This window comes from Paramisgurnus dabryanus, chromosome 3, assembly GCF_030506205.2.
Source record: "Paramisgurnus dabryanus chromosome 3, PD_genome_1.1, whole genome shotgun sequence".
Classification (NCBI taxonomy): domain Eukaryota; kingdom Metazoa; phylum Chordata; class Actinopteri; order Cypriniformes; family Cobitidae; genus Paramisgurnus; species Paramisgurnus dabryanus.
In genome coordinates, this window is record NC_133339.1 from 31,116,401 (window position 1) to 31,133,769 (window position 17,369).

General features: G+C 36.5%; 1 protein-coding gene across 2 annotated transcripts; it reads right to left on the bottom strand.

Moving 5' to 3' along the window:
- Positions 1-9,068: 9,068 nt before the first annotated feature.
- Positions 9,069-16,368, bottom strand: gng13b (guanine nucleotide binding protein (G protein), gamma 13b). Of its 2 annotated transcripts, XM_065255605.2 has the most exons (4): positions 16,093-16,368; positions 13,271-13,363; positions 12,795-12,921; positions 9,069-10,611 (listed from the first exon to the last, which is right to left on the bottom strand). In XM_065255605.2, exons 3-4 carry the CDS (start codon positions 12,890-12,892, stop codon positions 10,506-10,508), a joined length of 204 nt encoding a protein of 67 aa, XP_065111677.1. In that variant the 5' UTR covers positions 12,893-12,921; positions 13,271-13,363; positions 16,093-16,368; the 3' UTR covers positions 9,069-10,505. The 2 variants fall into 2 exon arrangements, with proteins under 2 accessions (XP_065111677.1, XP_065111676.1); XM_065255604.2 differs by lacking the exon at positions 13,271-13,363 and having other exon boundaries at positions 16,093-16,366.
- Between the last annotated feature and the right edge of the window lie 1,001 nt (positions 16,369-17,369).

The window sequence follows — 17,369 nt, forward strand, 5'->3', positions numbered from 1 at the left end:
ATTCAGTCATGACAACACCATTCTCAGCCTGCGCTCCAGCTGGGTCAACTTTATTTTTTTTTTTTTTATATTTATATATTTTATATTCAAACTGAAAACATGATGTGATTAACACTCAAGTCATTCAAGTCATCGTGTCTCAAGTCAAGTCAAGTCCCGAGTCTTTAACTTCCAAGTCCGAGTCAAGTCTCAAGTATTTTATTTTTTGTCAAGTCAAGTCACAAGTCACAAAAATAGCGACTCGAGTCGACTCGAGTCCAAGTCACCAAGTCACAAGTCCCCATGTCTGTCTACCAGCATTCCCAAACATACAAAAAGTTCTAGACATGCTAAACATCTCAGTATCATAGAAATTCCTCTTTAAGAAATGTCAGCCAGAAAACGGCCCAATCTGAAAAACTGATGCTTATGACATCACAGGCATCTCACTGCCCCTCCACCTTAAAATAATTGGCTACATTTTTTGAGTGGCAGCAAAGTCAGCCAATCAGTAATGAGATTGCAAGTTAAACCAGTAGGGGGAGCCAAATAGGTGCAAAACCACTTGTTTAAAATCCCCCACCCTAATAGAGCTATCTGAGAGAGGTATTTAGGAAGCTTCTAAGGCATTAAAGACCCTTTTTGTCTAAATGTCACATCACAGAACAAGGATAAATACCCCGTTCAATCATTCTATGTCACCTTTAACAAAGCGTTGTATATACATATACATACATATATATATACATATACATACATACATATATATATATATATATATATATATATATATATATATATATATATATATATATATATATATATACAGTATATTAAAATAGTAAAACATTATCCAAAACAACAGACACAGATGCAATTATATAAATGAATTTGAAATGAACTTAATCCTCTTAGTAAATGGCAATATTTTCTGATCATCTGAAGTGCTTAAGACATTATAAGAGAAAGGATTTAGTGGATTTCTGGGATCATAGTGCTTTTGTATGGTGAGGTAAGCTGATTTCCTCTACGGCCTTCAATAAAAGGAGATCTATTTTGTTTTATTGTATTTGACAAGATATCTACATCATTAGATTATCATTTTATCCCGCTCACTGTGTTTGACTGGCATTGAAAGAGTTCATCTGTAAGTGCATGAATAAGGGCATGAGTATTATGTATTTTTAGATGTGTCCATTAGTGTAGCTTTTTTACCTGATAGTTCTAAGTGCTCTAAAGTCATTTTGTGTCAAACAAAAAAAAGAAAATTGTTTGAAAATTTCTTGCATAAATAATGACAGATTTATGGTTTGGTTTAAGTAGCCATTTAATACAAAACATTCAAACCTTTCAAATGTGTAAACCAGACAGCAACAAAAACTGTTGCCTCCAGCTTTAAGAGCAGCAATCCTATTAAATATATTTGCCCACTATAGCTGGTCATAAATAGGGCATTGTATTCGCCTGAATGCACACACAATGATTAATACAATAATTTATGATACCATTTAAACAGAAATAATGCTTTTTGATCTGGGGTGAAGTTCTATTTACTAAATGACTATTAAATCTTCTCTGATGATTTTATGCGTTAGGGAGGGATGATTTTTCTGGATAAGGCTTATGCTGAAAAGATGGCCTAAATGTGTGTTCATGTGGGCTAATGCTTGAAGACAGAGCCATTAATGTTTTACTATGACAGCAATGTTTTATTGAGCAGCTTTCTGTGGACTGCGAGATGCCAAAAGCCGAGCGATAGATCGTGCCGCAAATGCTGACATTATATAGTTTGCATGAAAAATTAACTTAGGGTAAAAACAGAACATAATTTGTTTGACCGTTTGTATGACATCCTGTTTTTCCCATCAGAACCATTGCAGCAGGATGTGATTTGTGTTATACAATTAACCGGGATTATACAATTGTGCAAAAATGTATTTCTGTCATCACTAATCCTCTGGAAGTCTGGCGTTTCTTGTCGTTGTTGCATGGACATTTTTTTAGGTTTAATCTTCACCCTTGGATCTTCTTCACAGGAATATAAAGGTTTCGAACATGAAGGTGAGCAATGACACAAGTTACACTTTTTAGAATGAGTCCCTTTTTATTAGAAAGGTCTCTGTTGATGGGTATTCTGTATCTTGAACATCATTAATTCTCAGTGTTTCAGCTTCACAAGAGCGCGTTACAGCTTGAGCTACCTCACAGGAAGGAGCGAAAGGGTGATCGGAGCAGATGTTGAACTAGAGGAGAGAACGGATTATATGATGGGACTACCCAGCTCTACCAGAGACCTGACTGACCCCTCCTTAAAGAGCCATGATGGAAAGAGAAAGTCTGGCTATTTTTGTGACATCTATTCATGAATTGTTAATGGCTTTGAATTGGCTGACTGGGCTTTTCTGAGCCTGAGCTGGTTAATTAGGCCTAAGGGGCGAAGCGAGAGAGAAAAATACTGAGAAAGAGTGATATCATCGATGTGGACTGTATTCACAGTGAATGAAGATGTCACCATTGGATGGAGAACATGATCCGTTTTTTCGTAAGAGGTGTTTTTAGGGTTTTTGGTATCATCAAAAAGACCTCTAGCACTAAATATTTTATTTCAAACGTCATTGCAGGCGCATGCACTGTGTGCACGGTATTTGGTGTCTTTAATAATCCATAACTGTACTTACACTCTATTTCACAATATTTTTAACACAACTACAATGAATTTCGATTATTTTAAAGACTTTTCTAGGAACATAACAAAACACGCAATCAAATTTACAGGTCCCGTTCTTTCTATGTTTTTGAAGCTTTGGTTGTGTTTACAGTGCGCAAAACAACATGTGTTCATGTTTCACACAACTTACTTATGTGTATAGTGCTGTTTTCACTGTCCTAAAAACGGGCTGATGTCTTCCTTGTCCTATGAAGTCCCTTCTTCAGAAAAACGTAATGAATTCTGATTGTGTATAGTTTGTTTAGTGTGTTGTGATTTGCTTGTTAGCTTAGCTGGCGACTGACGTATTCCTGTGGGTGGAGTTTAGTCAAAAACTCTTTTATTGACGTCATTCAATCAGGAACTAGAAGGCTGTAGTCCAGGGGTGTCAAACTCATTTTAGGGTAAGGGCCGGATGGTAAATAACACCATAAAGTGCGGGCCGGATAATTTTTTTAAACCTTAGTGTGCTGATAATTGTGTTAAAATTAACTAAACAAACCAATTAATTAGTTTGTTTAGCAAGAAAACCAGAGAAACACACAGCTCTGTGAAAACTGCATTTCATAAGGTCACACTCATACTGTACATATTAAACACACAAATTTAAATCTGTACAAAGCCCACTGGCCTTATAGGTTGAAAAGCTTTAATTTAACTTCTTTTGCCTTAATGCCAAAATTATTTATAAACCATTCACTTTTCTTTGGAATATATTTGTAATGAGAACAGTCATTTAGAAAATGAAAATGCTAGATGGGGCAGTGGCCCAAACCAAAAATGGAAAATGGCACTATGGGGGGTGGTACTATTATTATGGTTTTAATAAAGTATTATAAATATTATGTGTTACTAGCATCAACTTAGACAAGTGATTATAATGGGAAATATAATAAGAATTAAAGTGTGACAATCTGCTAAATATTCAATATGATTTACCTGCTGGCTTGATGGAGCTTTGAATCCATGTTTGCAATGTTGAACTGCTGCTAAAAGCCTCTCTTTCCGTTCTCTGTCGTTATTTTGTGAAGGCATTGGTGTTTTTTGTATTTTTTGTCTACAAAGTGTGCCAACAACAGCAAATTTAGTGTTTATATTAACTTAGATCTGATCAGGAACATTAAATCGATTAGACAAGCATTGTAATGTTAATAAGAATGTGGATATTTTGTTGTTGTTTTGCTTGCTAAGTTGTTAGCACTTTTAGAACACTAACAGCAAATCATTACCGGAAGAAATACATAAACATACTTACAAATTACTAATTCTGCGGTTTAACAACTGATATAATGTAATGAATCTACTTGTTAATGCAACGAACTTCAGAAACTGTCGTCTTCGCTCTCCAGGCAGAGAGTGGACACAGAGATGCTGCGGAGCGGGCGGGAAAACACGAAGTGGATTACCAGAATCGGTGGATCTTTAGCGGAGCGGTAACAATAAAACGGCAAGATTTTTGGGCACTGTGTTTACTCTATGTTCCGCGTTTTGCTGCTTTCCGCAAGTCTCTCATATTAAAAACGAACTAGACACCCGCCTAAAAGGGTTTTTAAAATATGTATTTAATATTTAATAAAACTCTATAAATCATCATGCGGGCCGGATTGGACACCTTTGTGGGCCGCATCCGGCCCGCGGGCCGCATGTTTGACACCCCTGCTGTAGTCCAAACCGGCCGTTCGTTGTAGGCTTTAAAAGGTGAATTCGGTTAAAGAAAATATATCGCCTGGTAGTGAACTTTGAGCTTCATCATTTTACAGCTATTATTTATACTCTTAACAGCAACATTACACACTAACTTTTAACAATGGGATCAGGAAGAACGTGACCTTTAAGCAATTGTATCTTTTGCTATCTATCTAAAATCTTACCTCATCTCAGTCCTGAGTGTCACTTTTCCTAATGTCACAGAAGCAGTATGAGTGAGTCAGTAGTTTTTCTCAGTAAATACCCTATTACAAAAAGTCATCTTCTTACTCAGGTTTTTGTTTTCAATGACAATTATCATGATACAAGATTTTATGCTTTCAGGGTAATCTAAAGCATTTTATGAAGTTTTTTGCTTAAAACAAAAAAAAAGTGGTTCGCCAGTGGAGTAAAACAAATAGTCTTGTTTTTCCTTTTAAATTAGATTATGCATTTTGTTTTTAGTTATTTATTTGCAGTGTAGATAGCTAAGACCAAGGATGTTACAAATATATACGACCGGAGAGAGTAACGTCAAGTGTTTAATATCAAGAATGTTTGGCACATAAAATATCAGAAATAAATTGTCCAAAATTGGTCCCAAGCTGTCAGTGGGGCAGTACCCTTTAAAAAGATCCTAATATATAGATGCATTTGGTAAGGGATGCACCGATACCACTTTTTTGGAATACGAGTACGAGTACTTGCATTTCAGTACATACCGATACCGAGTACTTAATAAAAAACATGATTTAAATTTACAGGTAACAGCTTTAGTCATATAATTTAACAAAAAAACAAAGGACTAGTTTTCCAGTATGTTGTAAACTCTGCCTCTTTGGACAACACAAGAGGCATTAACCCCTAACACGCCGCTGAAACATAGACATTTCTCAGACTGTGGTATCGATTCCAGGTATCGGGGGACTTTTAACGAGTACGAGTACTTTAGAAAATGTGGTATTGAGGCCGATACCAGTATCGGTATCGGTGCATCCCTACATTTGGTACAGTTTCTACCTTTGAGGTGCAACTATGACCTCTTTAGGTACAAATGTGTACAAAGGGTACTGCCCCAGTGACAGCTATAGGGACCATTTTTCTGACAGTGTACCCTTTTAACATCTTGGATAATCTTAAAGGGATAGTTCACCAAAACATGAAAATTCTGTCATCATTTACTCACTCTCATGCTGTTACAAACCTGCATAAATTTCTTTGTTCTGACAAACACAAAGGAAGATATTTTAGGAAATGTTTGTAACCAAACCGTTCCTGGACCCCATTCACTTCCATAGTAGGAAAAAAAGAATACTATAGATGTAAATAGGGTCCATGAACGGTTTGGTTACAAACATTTCCTAAAACATCTTCCTGTGTGTTTATCAGAACAAGAAAATTTGTACAGGTTTGTAATAACATAAAAGTGAGTAAATGATGACAGAATTTTCATTTTTGTGTGAACTATCCCTTTAAACTAAGACAAATGCATATACTGTATTAATCTCAACAAGACTACAAAAAAGGTTCAGACCACGTAAAAATTTTGTGGACTTTGCAAAATGTTGACTTTGGCAAAAACATTTATTTTAAAATGTATTATGTAATGCACATTTTAGGTCCCCTGAAAATGCTTTTTTTCCCAAATCAGTGACTTCAGCTATTATTATTGTTATTTACTCCTGTTTCATCAGCTGATGATGTAAAATATTGTGGATGTGTTCATCCCTGCCCAATTCCCCACAAGACACCGCTGCTTCCACACCACATGCTCTGCTAACAAAGCACCAGAGATTAAAGAGCTGTCAGCTCGGGGCTTTAATCTCCTAAAAAGGGACCACTGGGGCACAAAGGCACATCACAGCACATACTTCCTGTCATAGCCTGTTGTGTGAAGGAGGAATGGTAGTGACAGCTTGTATTCACAACATTATCTCTCAGAGGCTGAGGCAAAATTGAGATGATGCTTGTTTGCTTGTTACGGCACGTTTAAGATGTTCTTAGACTTTGCCAGGTGAAGTGTGGGTTTGATTCGGTTGCCTGAGAGATATGTATCTGGTGGCTCACCGAGAGTGAAAGAGAGGCATACGATCCCTGTTGGGTTGTTCAAGCAGATCGTTGTGCAAACACAGCAGGCCCACTGGGGTTAACTCAGCCATGTAATGACACCACAGCGGAATAATACCAAGCTTGTTTTTGTTTGTCTTGTATAATGGCGGATTCTTAATTGTGAGGACATTTACCCGCATTGTACAAAATGCTGGGTTGTTTCACGAACCTAAACGCTGGGTTAAAATTAACCTAAGAGACACTAGAGCCATATGTAGCATCCACAATTTGCACATGTGCCAAAAGTGGGCCAAAGATCCCCTCATCCAATTTACACTTTGCCAATTCCAATTAGCCTGTGGCACTGAAGAAAGGAGATTGTAGGGGAGAAGGAAAAATCAGTGTCTCCAGAATCTTTGCACTGTCCTCATTTGAGGAAATGAAGCATGGCCTTCACTTGACCCGTATCCCCTGGCACACAGGCAAATGGAATGAAGCGTGCAGGTGCACGACTGTACGAGAATACATGTGTAGGTTGACTATATAACAGCCCACTGACAGAACTGGATCAGTCGCCTTTGTCAGGGGACAAAAGTCACGCTGCAGAGACAGAAATGGCTCATAAATGGCCACATGCTGCATACATGCAACACTGTACCCATCTTTTGTTCGCACACATATCAGAATAAGGACAATTTGCTTGCATTGTCTTTTATAGAGTTATGAGTTATATGAGTCTGATACCATCTAGCTACTTCAAATTTGACGTTTGGACCATGGCTTGAGTTGTTTTGATAAATGTGGAATCTTTTGACTATATGATGGACTGTATGTGACACGTTTTGCTTATTTGGTTCCATTCTGTTCATCATATTCTTGAGATGGTCATGCATGAACAAGGTTTAAAAGATTGGATTAACACGGTCATGTAGTTAAAAAGAAAAATAAAGAGTACTATGGTTGACCCTAATTATATTTAAATGACCACAATTCTAACTTGTGTCTCATTTTCCAATAATAATAACTGTAACGCTTTACTATAAGGTTGTATTTGTTAGCATTAGCTAACATAAACTAACAATGAGCACTTGATTGTAAAGTGTTACCAAAATATCTAAACATCCTTAAAAATGACATGATCTTGTTTTTATAGAATTTTTAATTTTGTGAGGTCTATGCTTAAAGGCGGGGTGCATGACCTCTAAAAGCCAATGTTGAAATTTGAAGTCACCTTTTTTTGATAGACCCGCAACCCAGGCAATGATGTCGGTTAGACATGCCCCTTACTGATCGGCTACAAGTGTGTTTTTGGTACTCGGCCGACTCCCTTTTCCAAAGTATTTTTCAAAAATCATGCACCCCGCCTTTAAAATAAGAATTCAATTAATTATTTTTGACAATGCAATAAGAAAAATTTATTTAAAGCAAATGCATGCATAATTCTATGCAAGTATTATTATTCTTGACTATCAAATTTGATTGAAAACATGACAAAAATAATAAGCCTAAAGTAATTATATTGTTTGTGTTGGGTCTAAAACAGCATTCACACTCACATAAATATATTTGCAAGATATTCCCTTTACACAACACATCATTTTTAGCATTCTCAAAGGAGAACAGCTAGTGTGTTTAGAGCACCATGTGTTTTTACAAGTCAGAACCTATCATTTATTCACTCTTGTACTACAACCATTTACACCCATAAACCCTGTGCATAAATCACCATCTCACACCCAGACATCAAAAGCGTGCATTTGCCGTTTTTAAAGAGATTGCACTTTGCCATATATGCAGGCTTATCAGATTACTACTTTTACCCCATATGTCTAAAGAGACATTTAAACACGTTCAATCCCGTATATATTCAGAAATGGAGATTTGTGATGGAGGTTGAGAGAGTGGATTATTTTGGGCAGATTAGGGCGTCATCAGATGTGGGTTCAACCAGCGTAGAGAGCAATCATCTGAATGTGTGGCTAAGCGTGGCTATGGCAATGAGCACAGGGATTACCAATCCTAAACTTAGAGCGTGATCCATTAACCACTGCATTAGTCTCATTGCCCACTCATGGCATTTTTATTTGGTAGACACGTAATGGCTACATGATCTAACATACATAGATCCATTAAAAGGATAGTTCACGCAAAAATGAAAATTCTGTCATCATTTACTCACCCTCAAGTTGATACAGATCTGTATAGTTTTTTTATTTTCTATTATGGAAGCTAATGGTGCTCGATTACAAATATCTTCCTTTGTGTTCAGCAGAACAAATACCTTTATATAGGTTTGTAACAACTTGAAGGTGAGTAAATGATGACAGATTTTTCATTTTTGGGTGAACTAAGCGCATGTTAATAAGATATGGTTAGCAGTAATGTGTAATATAATTTAATCTCATGCAATGCACAGATGTGTCTGGACAAAATGAATCATGTGTCTGTTTAAAAAGCAAAGCTGCATTCTTTGCCTTAGTGGGAAGGAATGCTGGGTTTTTCTTAGTTGGAAATAATTGATTCCCATGTGTTTCATTTTTTTTTAGCAGAGTTACTCTGTAATTTGATTTGAGAATGTGGATAAAAAACAACAGTGGTTTGTATTGTCCCAAAGATGGTTTACCGCTTTTTTGTTTTAATTTACATGATGGAAATGATGGGTGACATATCTGTTAAATAAAGCACTGGTTGTCTCTCTCAGATAGAGAAGTCAGACTACTACTTCCCAGAGTCATGCCACACAACCAAATAAAACACACAAATGACATTAAAGCTGTCTAAAAATCCTCTACTTTATTTGATAGGATGTTTTTTGTAAAACATTCAATAAAAAATGTAATCACTTATTGCTTTGTTATTAAACTAGTAGTTGATCTTATGCATATTTTCTCAAAGCATACACATCATGTAATAGATATTTAGACAGATTTCTATCGTTTGAATATATATATATTTATATATATAAAAACTTGAGCAAATCAAAAGTCATAAATTAACCCCGCATCCTTGCCTTTCCACATAAGTGCAGATTATTAGCTATTAATCTAAGAAAAAAAAGCCTTGGCCAGTGCACAATCTCTCAGTTTGCATATCCATTCAATGGTTAAGGGTGCTGATGGTTTACAAATCCCTCACAACACATACATTCTTTTTTAAGGAAATTGTCTACAAGGCAGTATTTAATGGTGAACTGGCAAAATTTATATTTCTGCTTGGTTTCAAGAAATAGTGTAGTTAACAACCGCAGGTTTATAGTACACTCTAAAAATGCTGGGTTATTTTCTCAACCCATCGTTTGGTCAAAAAGAGACGAGTTGGGTTTTATTTTAACCATATATGCTGGGTTGTTTAAATCCAAAATGCTGGGCTCTTTTAACCCATTGTTGGGTCAAATATAAACATTTAACCCAACGACTATGCTCGACCATTTTTGACCCAGCGCTTGGTTAAAAAAACACCCCAGCAGTTTTAGAGTGTAGCACCGACAGCAAATCAAACTATAAATCAATAAATTAATGATTATAAATAAGTAAATAAATTAAAAGAAATGTACATGTTAAAAATAGTCTGTAGGTAAGTTTTGAATGCGGTATAAATAGTGCAAGGCCTGCAAGACAAATGAACCGGCTGCATAACAGAGGAAAACTAACGAATTTGCTGCCATTCCCGGCTCCAAAAACCATCAGCTGTAGAGGCTTTTTTTGGTGCATGCTGTGTTCTTTTCTCTCCTGTCATGCAGTCTGTCATCTAACAGGCCTTTTCTGGCATTTTGATGTCGACAACATATGCTTGAACTGAAGATGCAAGCGGCAAGACAGCATTGAAGTCGAACAGGCAAGAGGAATTCCATTAACTGCTTATAAAGATATATGGATGGTACAATTCGAATAGTAATGCATGGCAAAGTGTCAGACCTTGCAAGTGACTATATAGAGCCCGTGATGTATGTATGTATGTGTGTGTGGTTTTTGCTGTACATTCATGGTGAGGGTTTGAAACGGAGAGAGAGCAAGCGCCATGTGATCCAGTCAGGCTGGTGAAGGTTCAGACGGGGGCTTGGCCGATTGCTGCTGATGCTACTCTTTTATAGAAGCACACACTTTCCCTTCTCCACCCACGGATTGTTCTTCATCAGTTCAGGGTTCAGGAATGGATCCTCGGGCACACATTCCTCGACCCACTTCACCAGACTAAAGGGGAAGAAAACGTTTCCTCAGCATTTTGGGAGACTTTGAAATGCAAATCAGTATTCTCACGACAATAATCATTCATTTCAGATACAGTTTTCACATGAGGCCAAGTTTACTGTAGCATTTGGTCAACGTGCCCTTAGTCTGAACTCAGGATAAGCTAAGAATATTGCACAAAGTAGCACGATTAAAACATCACCGATAATATCAGTGGCGGCCCCTAACTTATTTTTTGAGGGCGCGCGATGCGAAGTTCGTCACAACATGTATGTATCCCGTCATGTGTGTGGTTCATCATTTCAAAATATGTGTTTGGGGCGTCAAGTGAACCTATGTGTATCACGTGTCTTGTCAAAATAACTGCCTTCTGCAGACGCGTCTAAAGGGTTTATGATAAAAGAGACACTTGCGTTTGCCAGACACTTGCATAATCTCATGGGTAATCAGAGTTTACTTTCTTGTGTGTATTTTGTGAACGTGAGCGTCTCTTTTACCATAAACATGTGCAGCAGGCAGTTATTTTGACAAAACACATGGTTCACATGACTCAACAAACACATATTTTGAAAACACGAGCAACACACGACACTCCGAACACATATTTGGAATTTGCGCCCCTCGGAAGAGCAGTCACGAGCCGTCATTGGTAAATATACTATAGGCATTTTAAATATATTTGCAAACAATTATGGTATATTGACATGTATGACATCCAGAACTCTCAGAAAAGATGGTACAAAAGCTGTCACTGGGGCGGTAAACTTTAAAATTGTCCTTATATGTCCAGATACAGTTAATAATATGAATTCTTTGGCTACAAATGTGTCTTTTCTGAAAGAGTACCGCCTCAGTGACAGCTTTTGTACCTTCTACTGAGAGTGTAGCTGGTTTACACGTGTATGAATTTTGCTACAAAGAAAACAAAATATTAGCAAATTAGGAGAAAATACATATGCTTGTGTCTGATACTGCACATAAATCTTAAGGGATTTAAGGAAACGGAGAGACGGGGCAAGATGACACCACCTATGTGCAACAAATTTGAAATAAGGATGTTAATCACTCTTTGCTAATTTGCCATCCATCTAAGCCGATTAATAGTATTTTTTGTCCCTGAGACAAGGGTGATATTATTAGATTTATGTGTAAGAAGCAAACTGGACCCCATCCAAACACACCATAATACAAAATGGAATCTGTTGTCATCATGAGAACATTTACTGAATATTCATGAAACATTTGTAATGACTTCACCCTCAAAATAAAAGTAATCAATACTATAATTTGTAAATACACTTTTGGACCATTATGTTCTGTTATTCTTACATATGTATATATGTGTGTGTAATTATCCATATATACTGTCATTAGTATGGTATGCACATATAACGTGTAACAAAGACACTTTTTATGCAACATTTTCATAGTTATTATGATTAAACATCATAAAATTCCTGATTAAGCTTAACTGCACAATAGTTTGGGAAGTAGCATACATAGGCATAAACTAGGCTATTATTACTGCTTGGTAAAATGTAATTTATCACAGCGAAATTACCATGGTGAATATTTCAGGAAGAGAGCTCTGTGAGAGAGGGAAATGAGATGTCAGTGTAATGTGACAGAGGTACTGTGAGTAACAGGCCACACTTAATCTCCAATTAAAAAGTAAAGCACCAGAGATATGAGAGCATTTGCCCTTAACAATCAGAACAGGAGGACCTGGCCTTTGGGAAGCCTCATTTATGACATGAAGTTAGCCTTCAGAAAGAAGTGTGAGGGTTATCCAACAGAAGAATTAATAGTAATTAAGTATAATTGAAATAAATAAATGAGAATAATTTAGTGAGGAGATGCGATTGGAATAATGTACAGTCAGTTGTTGAAATTCATCATGGTAGTTTATTTCGCAATACTGACCAATGAGCTATTCCAAATTGCATTGGTATGGAAAAAGACCATGAAGTGGCACAAAAGACATGAAAGTGCCACTGCTATGTTGCCATAAACATTTGTTAAATATATTGCAAATACATATGGTTAAATAAATATATGTGTTGTTTTTACTGTAATGTAAAGCAACAAATAGAAAAACTGAGTTCATTATACGTTTTCTTTCTATATGTGGCAATGGTTGGAACAGAGACTAAGACAACATAAAGTCCAGAAAAGATCATACTCACTCTGTGACTGTCTTTGAGGACTTCTCTCTTTTGAAGGCCAGCTGATACTTTAGACTTTCTACCTCCTTCTGCATCTGAGGCAAGTCCATCTCATCCATGACTGTGGCTTTATGTATAAGTGATCAAACTAAACATGAACAAGAATTGAAACATGATAAAGATGTAATGTTCTGTCCCAAAATGTCTTTTTGACTGACTATGTGTTGACATTAAAAGAAATATTGCTGGATCTTTTAAATGACTCATTTAATTGGCTTTATACCTTTATAATATATGACATTATAATTTTATAGTATATAGCTTATAATTTAAAACGAGCATATATTCATCATATTCATAGTTTTGCTCTTATTGTGCACCACATAAACATGTGGAGATCAGATACAAAAGCCGCTAAACGCCTGTAAATCTGTCAAAAATGAGATAATGATATTGACTGAATGAGGTTGGCATGTATTATATGTTTATTAAAATACCTTTGCTTTAAATTCAGTTACTCTGGACTCCGGCCAATCAGAAATACTGCTTTGTTGGCAGAATCCGCAAAACACCACATCGATTTTAGTCCTCTAAGTGCACAGAAGATGAATCAGATAAAAAGCGGCACGCAAAATGACCGTGGATCACCTTTAAACTTGGGTCCCTTGTTAGTACTTGGACCTGAATACAACCCGTATTTGGCAATGACATGGATCAAAGCGCCTCCTATGTGTGGTTCAGTTTCTTCATTTTACATTTTTACTTTTAATTATTTGCAGCAGCTGCACCTTTAGTGATTTTGTAGCTTTTTACTATGTCTTTTCCAAATAAGGTGTTTTTTTTAAAGTGAAGGTTTTTGAGTGCACGTTCGGTACATTCACACGGCGAAAGCGTTAACGCTTGACATAAGCCTTGTCTGAAGTGTGGCCAACAGCCAATCACAGTGGTTGCAACACATGCTCCCGTCTTGCATAAACATAACTGGCTGGCTCGCACTAGGTTATTTGCATAAGGTGTTCTGATTGGCTGACGCGTTGGGAAATTTTGAGAAATGTTCTGCTCCGAGCAACGGCAGTGATGCGATGTTGACGGATCCACAATTCAGTTCAGCGACGCATGACGTCACCCATTAAAAGTAATTGGGAAGCATTAACGCTTTCGCCGTGTGTGAATGTACCATTTGAGGGTTAAATTTGTTAATTTTGATAAATACCAATAAAATGACTAAAGTGACATTTGTGAAAATAAGGCATATCAGTAACTGACTAATTAACTTTTCATAACCATTAAAGTAAAATGATTGAAATTAAGCATAAGAGCCTGATAAAAATGCTTATTTACAAAAAAAGATGTCAGACGTACTTAGAGGGTTTTGCATCTGGACTCCTCAAATGCAACCAAAATCAACAAAACTGGCTTAAAATTTTCTCAAGGTTGCACGTATTGTTTATATCTTATTGATTCCTTAATCATTTAAAATGTAGGCTACTTTAAAAGATGTTTTTTGACGTAGATTTTACAACTAACAGCTAGCCAAAATGAACAGATTGTATCTAATAATAATAAAAAACATGTTGTGTGTTATCGTAATGGTTATGAGATGCTTCCTCCACTCTCTGCAAAGGTTGGAGAGGAATCTGGGTTTGTGTCTTGAGAGGTTTAGTGTTAAGAGACCAGCATTAGTGCATGTGTGAGTCAGACAGCAGATACAGTTAGATACAGTTCAGCATGCAGGTGTTCTGCTGCCCGACTGCGTCCATCCCATAATGGCTTTTAAGCGCTTCCGAGCAACAGCAGCCAGATGCTGGAGGCTCTTACTCTAAAAGCTCTGATTTCACTATCTGACACTAAACACACTCAGAGCAACAAAGAAACTCTGATAATTTCCAAATAAAAACAAGTTTAGAAAAAAAAGGGACATTGAGGAATGTCAATTAAATTGTTTTAAATTAGTGTACACATTTTATGCTCCTAAATTTTCCACTCTTCTCCAATCATCATTCATGTAAAGTCATTCAGGAAATAATGTATTTAACGTGCCAATCTTGCATTCATCCAAATCTAACAGAAGCAGAAATCAGTTGTGGCCAGAGGGATTTCAGCAGTGCATCACTGAGGCCCAAAACAAATACAGTTCTTTAAATCAATAGAGTCCCAAAATATGCAGCCGTTTGCCGCAAGGCATAAACCTCTTTTCCCTTTACCCCGTTAGTCACAAACCAAATATTATTAATGCATGAAACATCTGTGATGAAATGAAAGAACAGCACTATTCAAATTTTTGCATTGTATATGTAAGTAATATTGCATGCACTCATAATTACACTTTGACAGTACGTTTGAGATTGAGGACCACATCTAACTTTCCAAGCCAAAATCGGGGATGTTCAATGATGTAGGTCAACACCACACAGCATCCCAATAGGTGTTTTATTTAAATAAATGAATTTAAAGTGTAACAATTACAAAACAGAGGTAGCCTTTTTTTATTGTAATGCTTAATCCTACATTGTACAGTATATAGATGTTCACATCCAAATAGATTTGTATGGGTGCTAAAGGAACTAAGGAGCAAGATGAATGAACTGTTAATATTTAATGCAATTCTATACGACCGTAAGATGTGACATTAGATATGAGTGAATATAATAGATATGATATTAAATCAGATATAAGCGAGATATTACAGTACATTGGATATGACATTAAATTTAAAATATGACATTAGATTTGAAATATGAGTAAGATATGACATTAGATATGATATGACATCACATTACATATGATATATGAGTGAGATATAACATTAGATATGACTTTACATATTAGATGAGTGAGATATAACATTATATATGAGATATATGACATAGTAACGGTATGGAAGGCTAATCTGGGGGAAAACTAGCATAACTTGCTGTGGCTACGTGACGTGTCTCGGTTACCTTTAATAGGTGTTTAACATGACCGGTTGATAAAACGGTAAAACTAAGCTATTGCAAGCCGATGGGGAATTGGATGATTTGTTGTCTGATCTTCATACTTGTAACATTCAAAGCACCTTTTATTAGACAACTCAATTTATCCACCAGCTAGGGCGATGCAAGCAGGATGCGTTAAATTGAAGTTTTATGTAACATCGTTGCCATTGACAGCGGTGATGATGGGAGAGATAATATGAATAATGTAAAAGAAATGATCTAAGACTACGTGAATATCCATCATAGACATATCATGACAACATTATAAGTTATGACAACAGACATGTCATGTCAAGCAATAAAATGATTATATCGATATCATTCCCATTTGTGCCGCTTACCTCGGTGATGTATCTAAGCCCGTTCTTGTATTAGGAATGATCCCTGTGATTAATAATAAAAAATATCACAGACACGCCTGTATCCAGTTGCCGAAAATGCGAAAAATAAACGTGTATCCACTGTGGACTGTTACAGTAATGTCTTTATACGCTCCGGTTGCGGCGGTAGCAGCAGCAGTAGTGGAGAGATGAAATGATGCTGAAGAAGTTGAGCTGATAGCAGTGCAAGGACGCTGTTCAGTCGCTGCTGGGCCAATGTAAGAGCGAATTACAGAAGGTGGTGGGGCCAAAATCTGTATGGGAGGGGGGTAGTCGGGGGGCGGATATATTTGCTGTAAAGTCTAAACGCTTTATCTGATGCTCGAGACAAATGGACGCCCAAAGTCCCGCTGAATGTCCACTGCATAGATTTTCCATACGCATATGGCCCTGGTCTTCTCATACGTTTTACTTGGCATTTATTCCCTAATATGGTGAAATTGAGCTCTGACATGTTACTTGTGCTGCGCAGTGATTAAGTTATTACGGAAAGTTTCTGCGAGACGAAAAACAAATTCATAATTAATTATTTTGCAATACACGACAACATTATTTTACGCCCACATACTTATTATTATAAAGAAAAAATAAAACTAAATAATTACTGCCGTTTTGTATCATGCTAATCATACTATTACACACACACACACACACATATATTTAAACAATATAAAATAATTGATGACACAAAGGCTACTGCACTCACTCATTTTTGTCCAATCAAATGGTCACACAATACAAATTTCCCTTCTCAACATACTATCTTCATGTCCATGCATAAAAAAATAAAGGCAATTTGCTATTTTTTATAAACAATGGGATGAGTCCTTTAGAATAGCCTTATAAATACATCACAACATACAGGGAAGAAAACCGTGCTCATCCATCAAATCCAAAGGACCTTTATAGTTTGCCTTTTGGTTGGACTGTCATCTCTTTCAGTGTAATTCATAGCAGTCGCAGTCATGTCAATCTCCTATAATATCACACTTTGAAAAGCAACACCAGGAGATGTGAGATTAGGAAACAGTAGGACCTTTCTTGGGGGCATCGATGCTTGTTTAATTCATTTTGTCTCTTTGAACCAGACCTTACAATATACTTCGCAAATGTATTCAAATGAAAGCCAGTGTCTTAAAGGGGATATTTCACATGACTTTTTAAATAAAGACTTTAAAATAAATCTTTGTGTCCCCAGAGTACGTATGTAAAGTTCTAACTCAAAATACCATATAGAT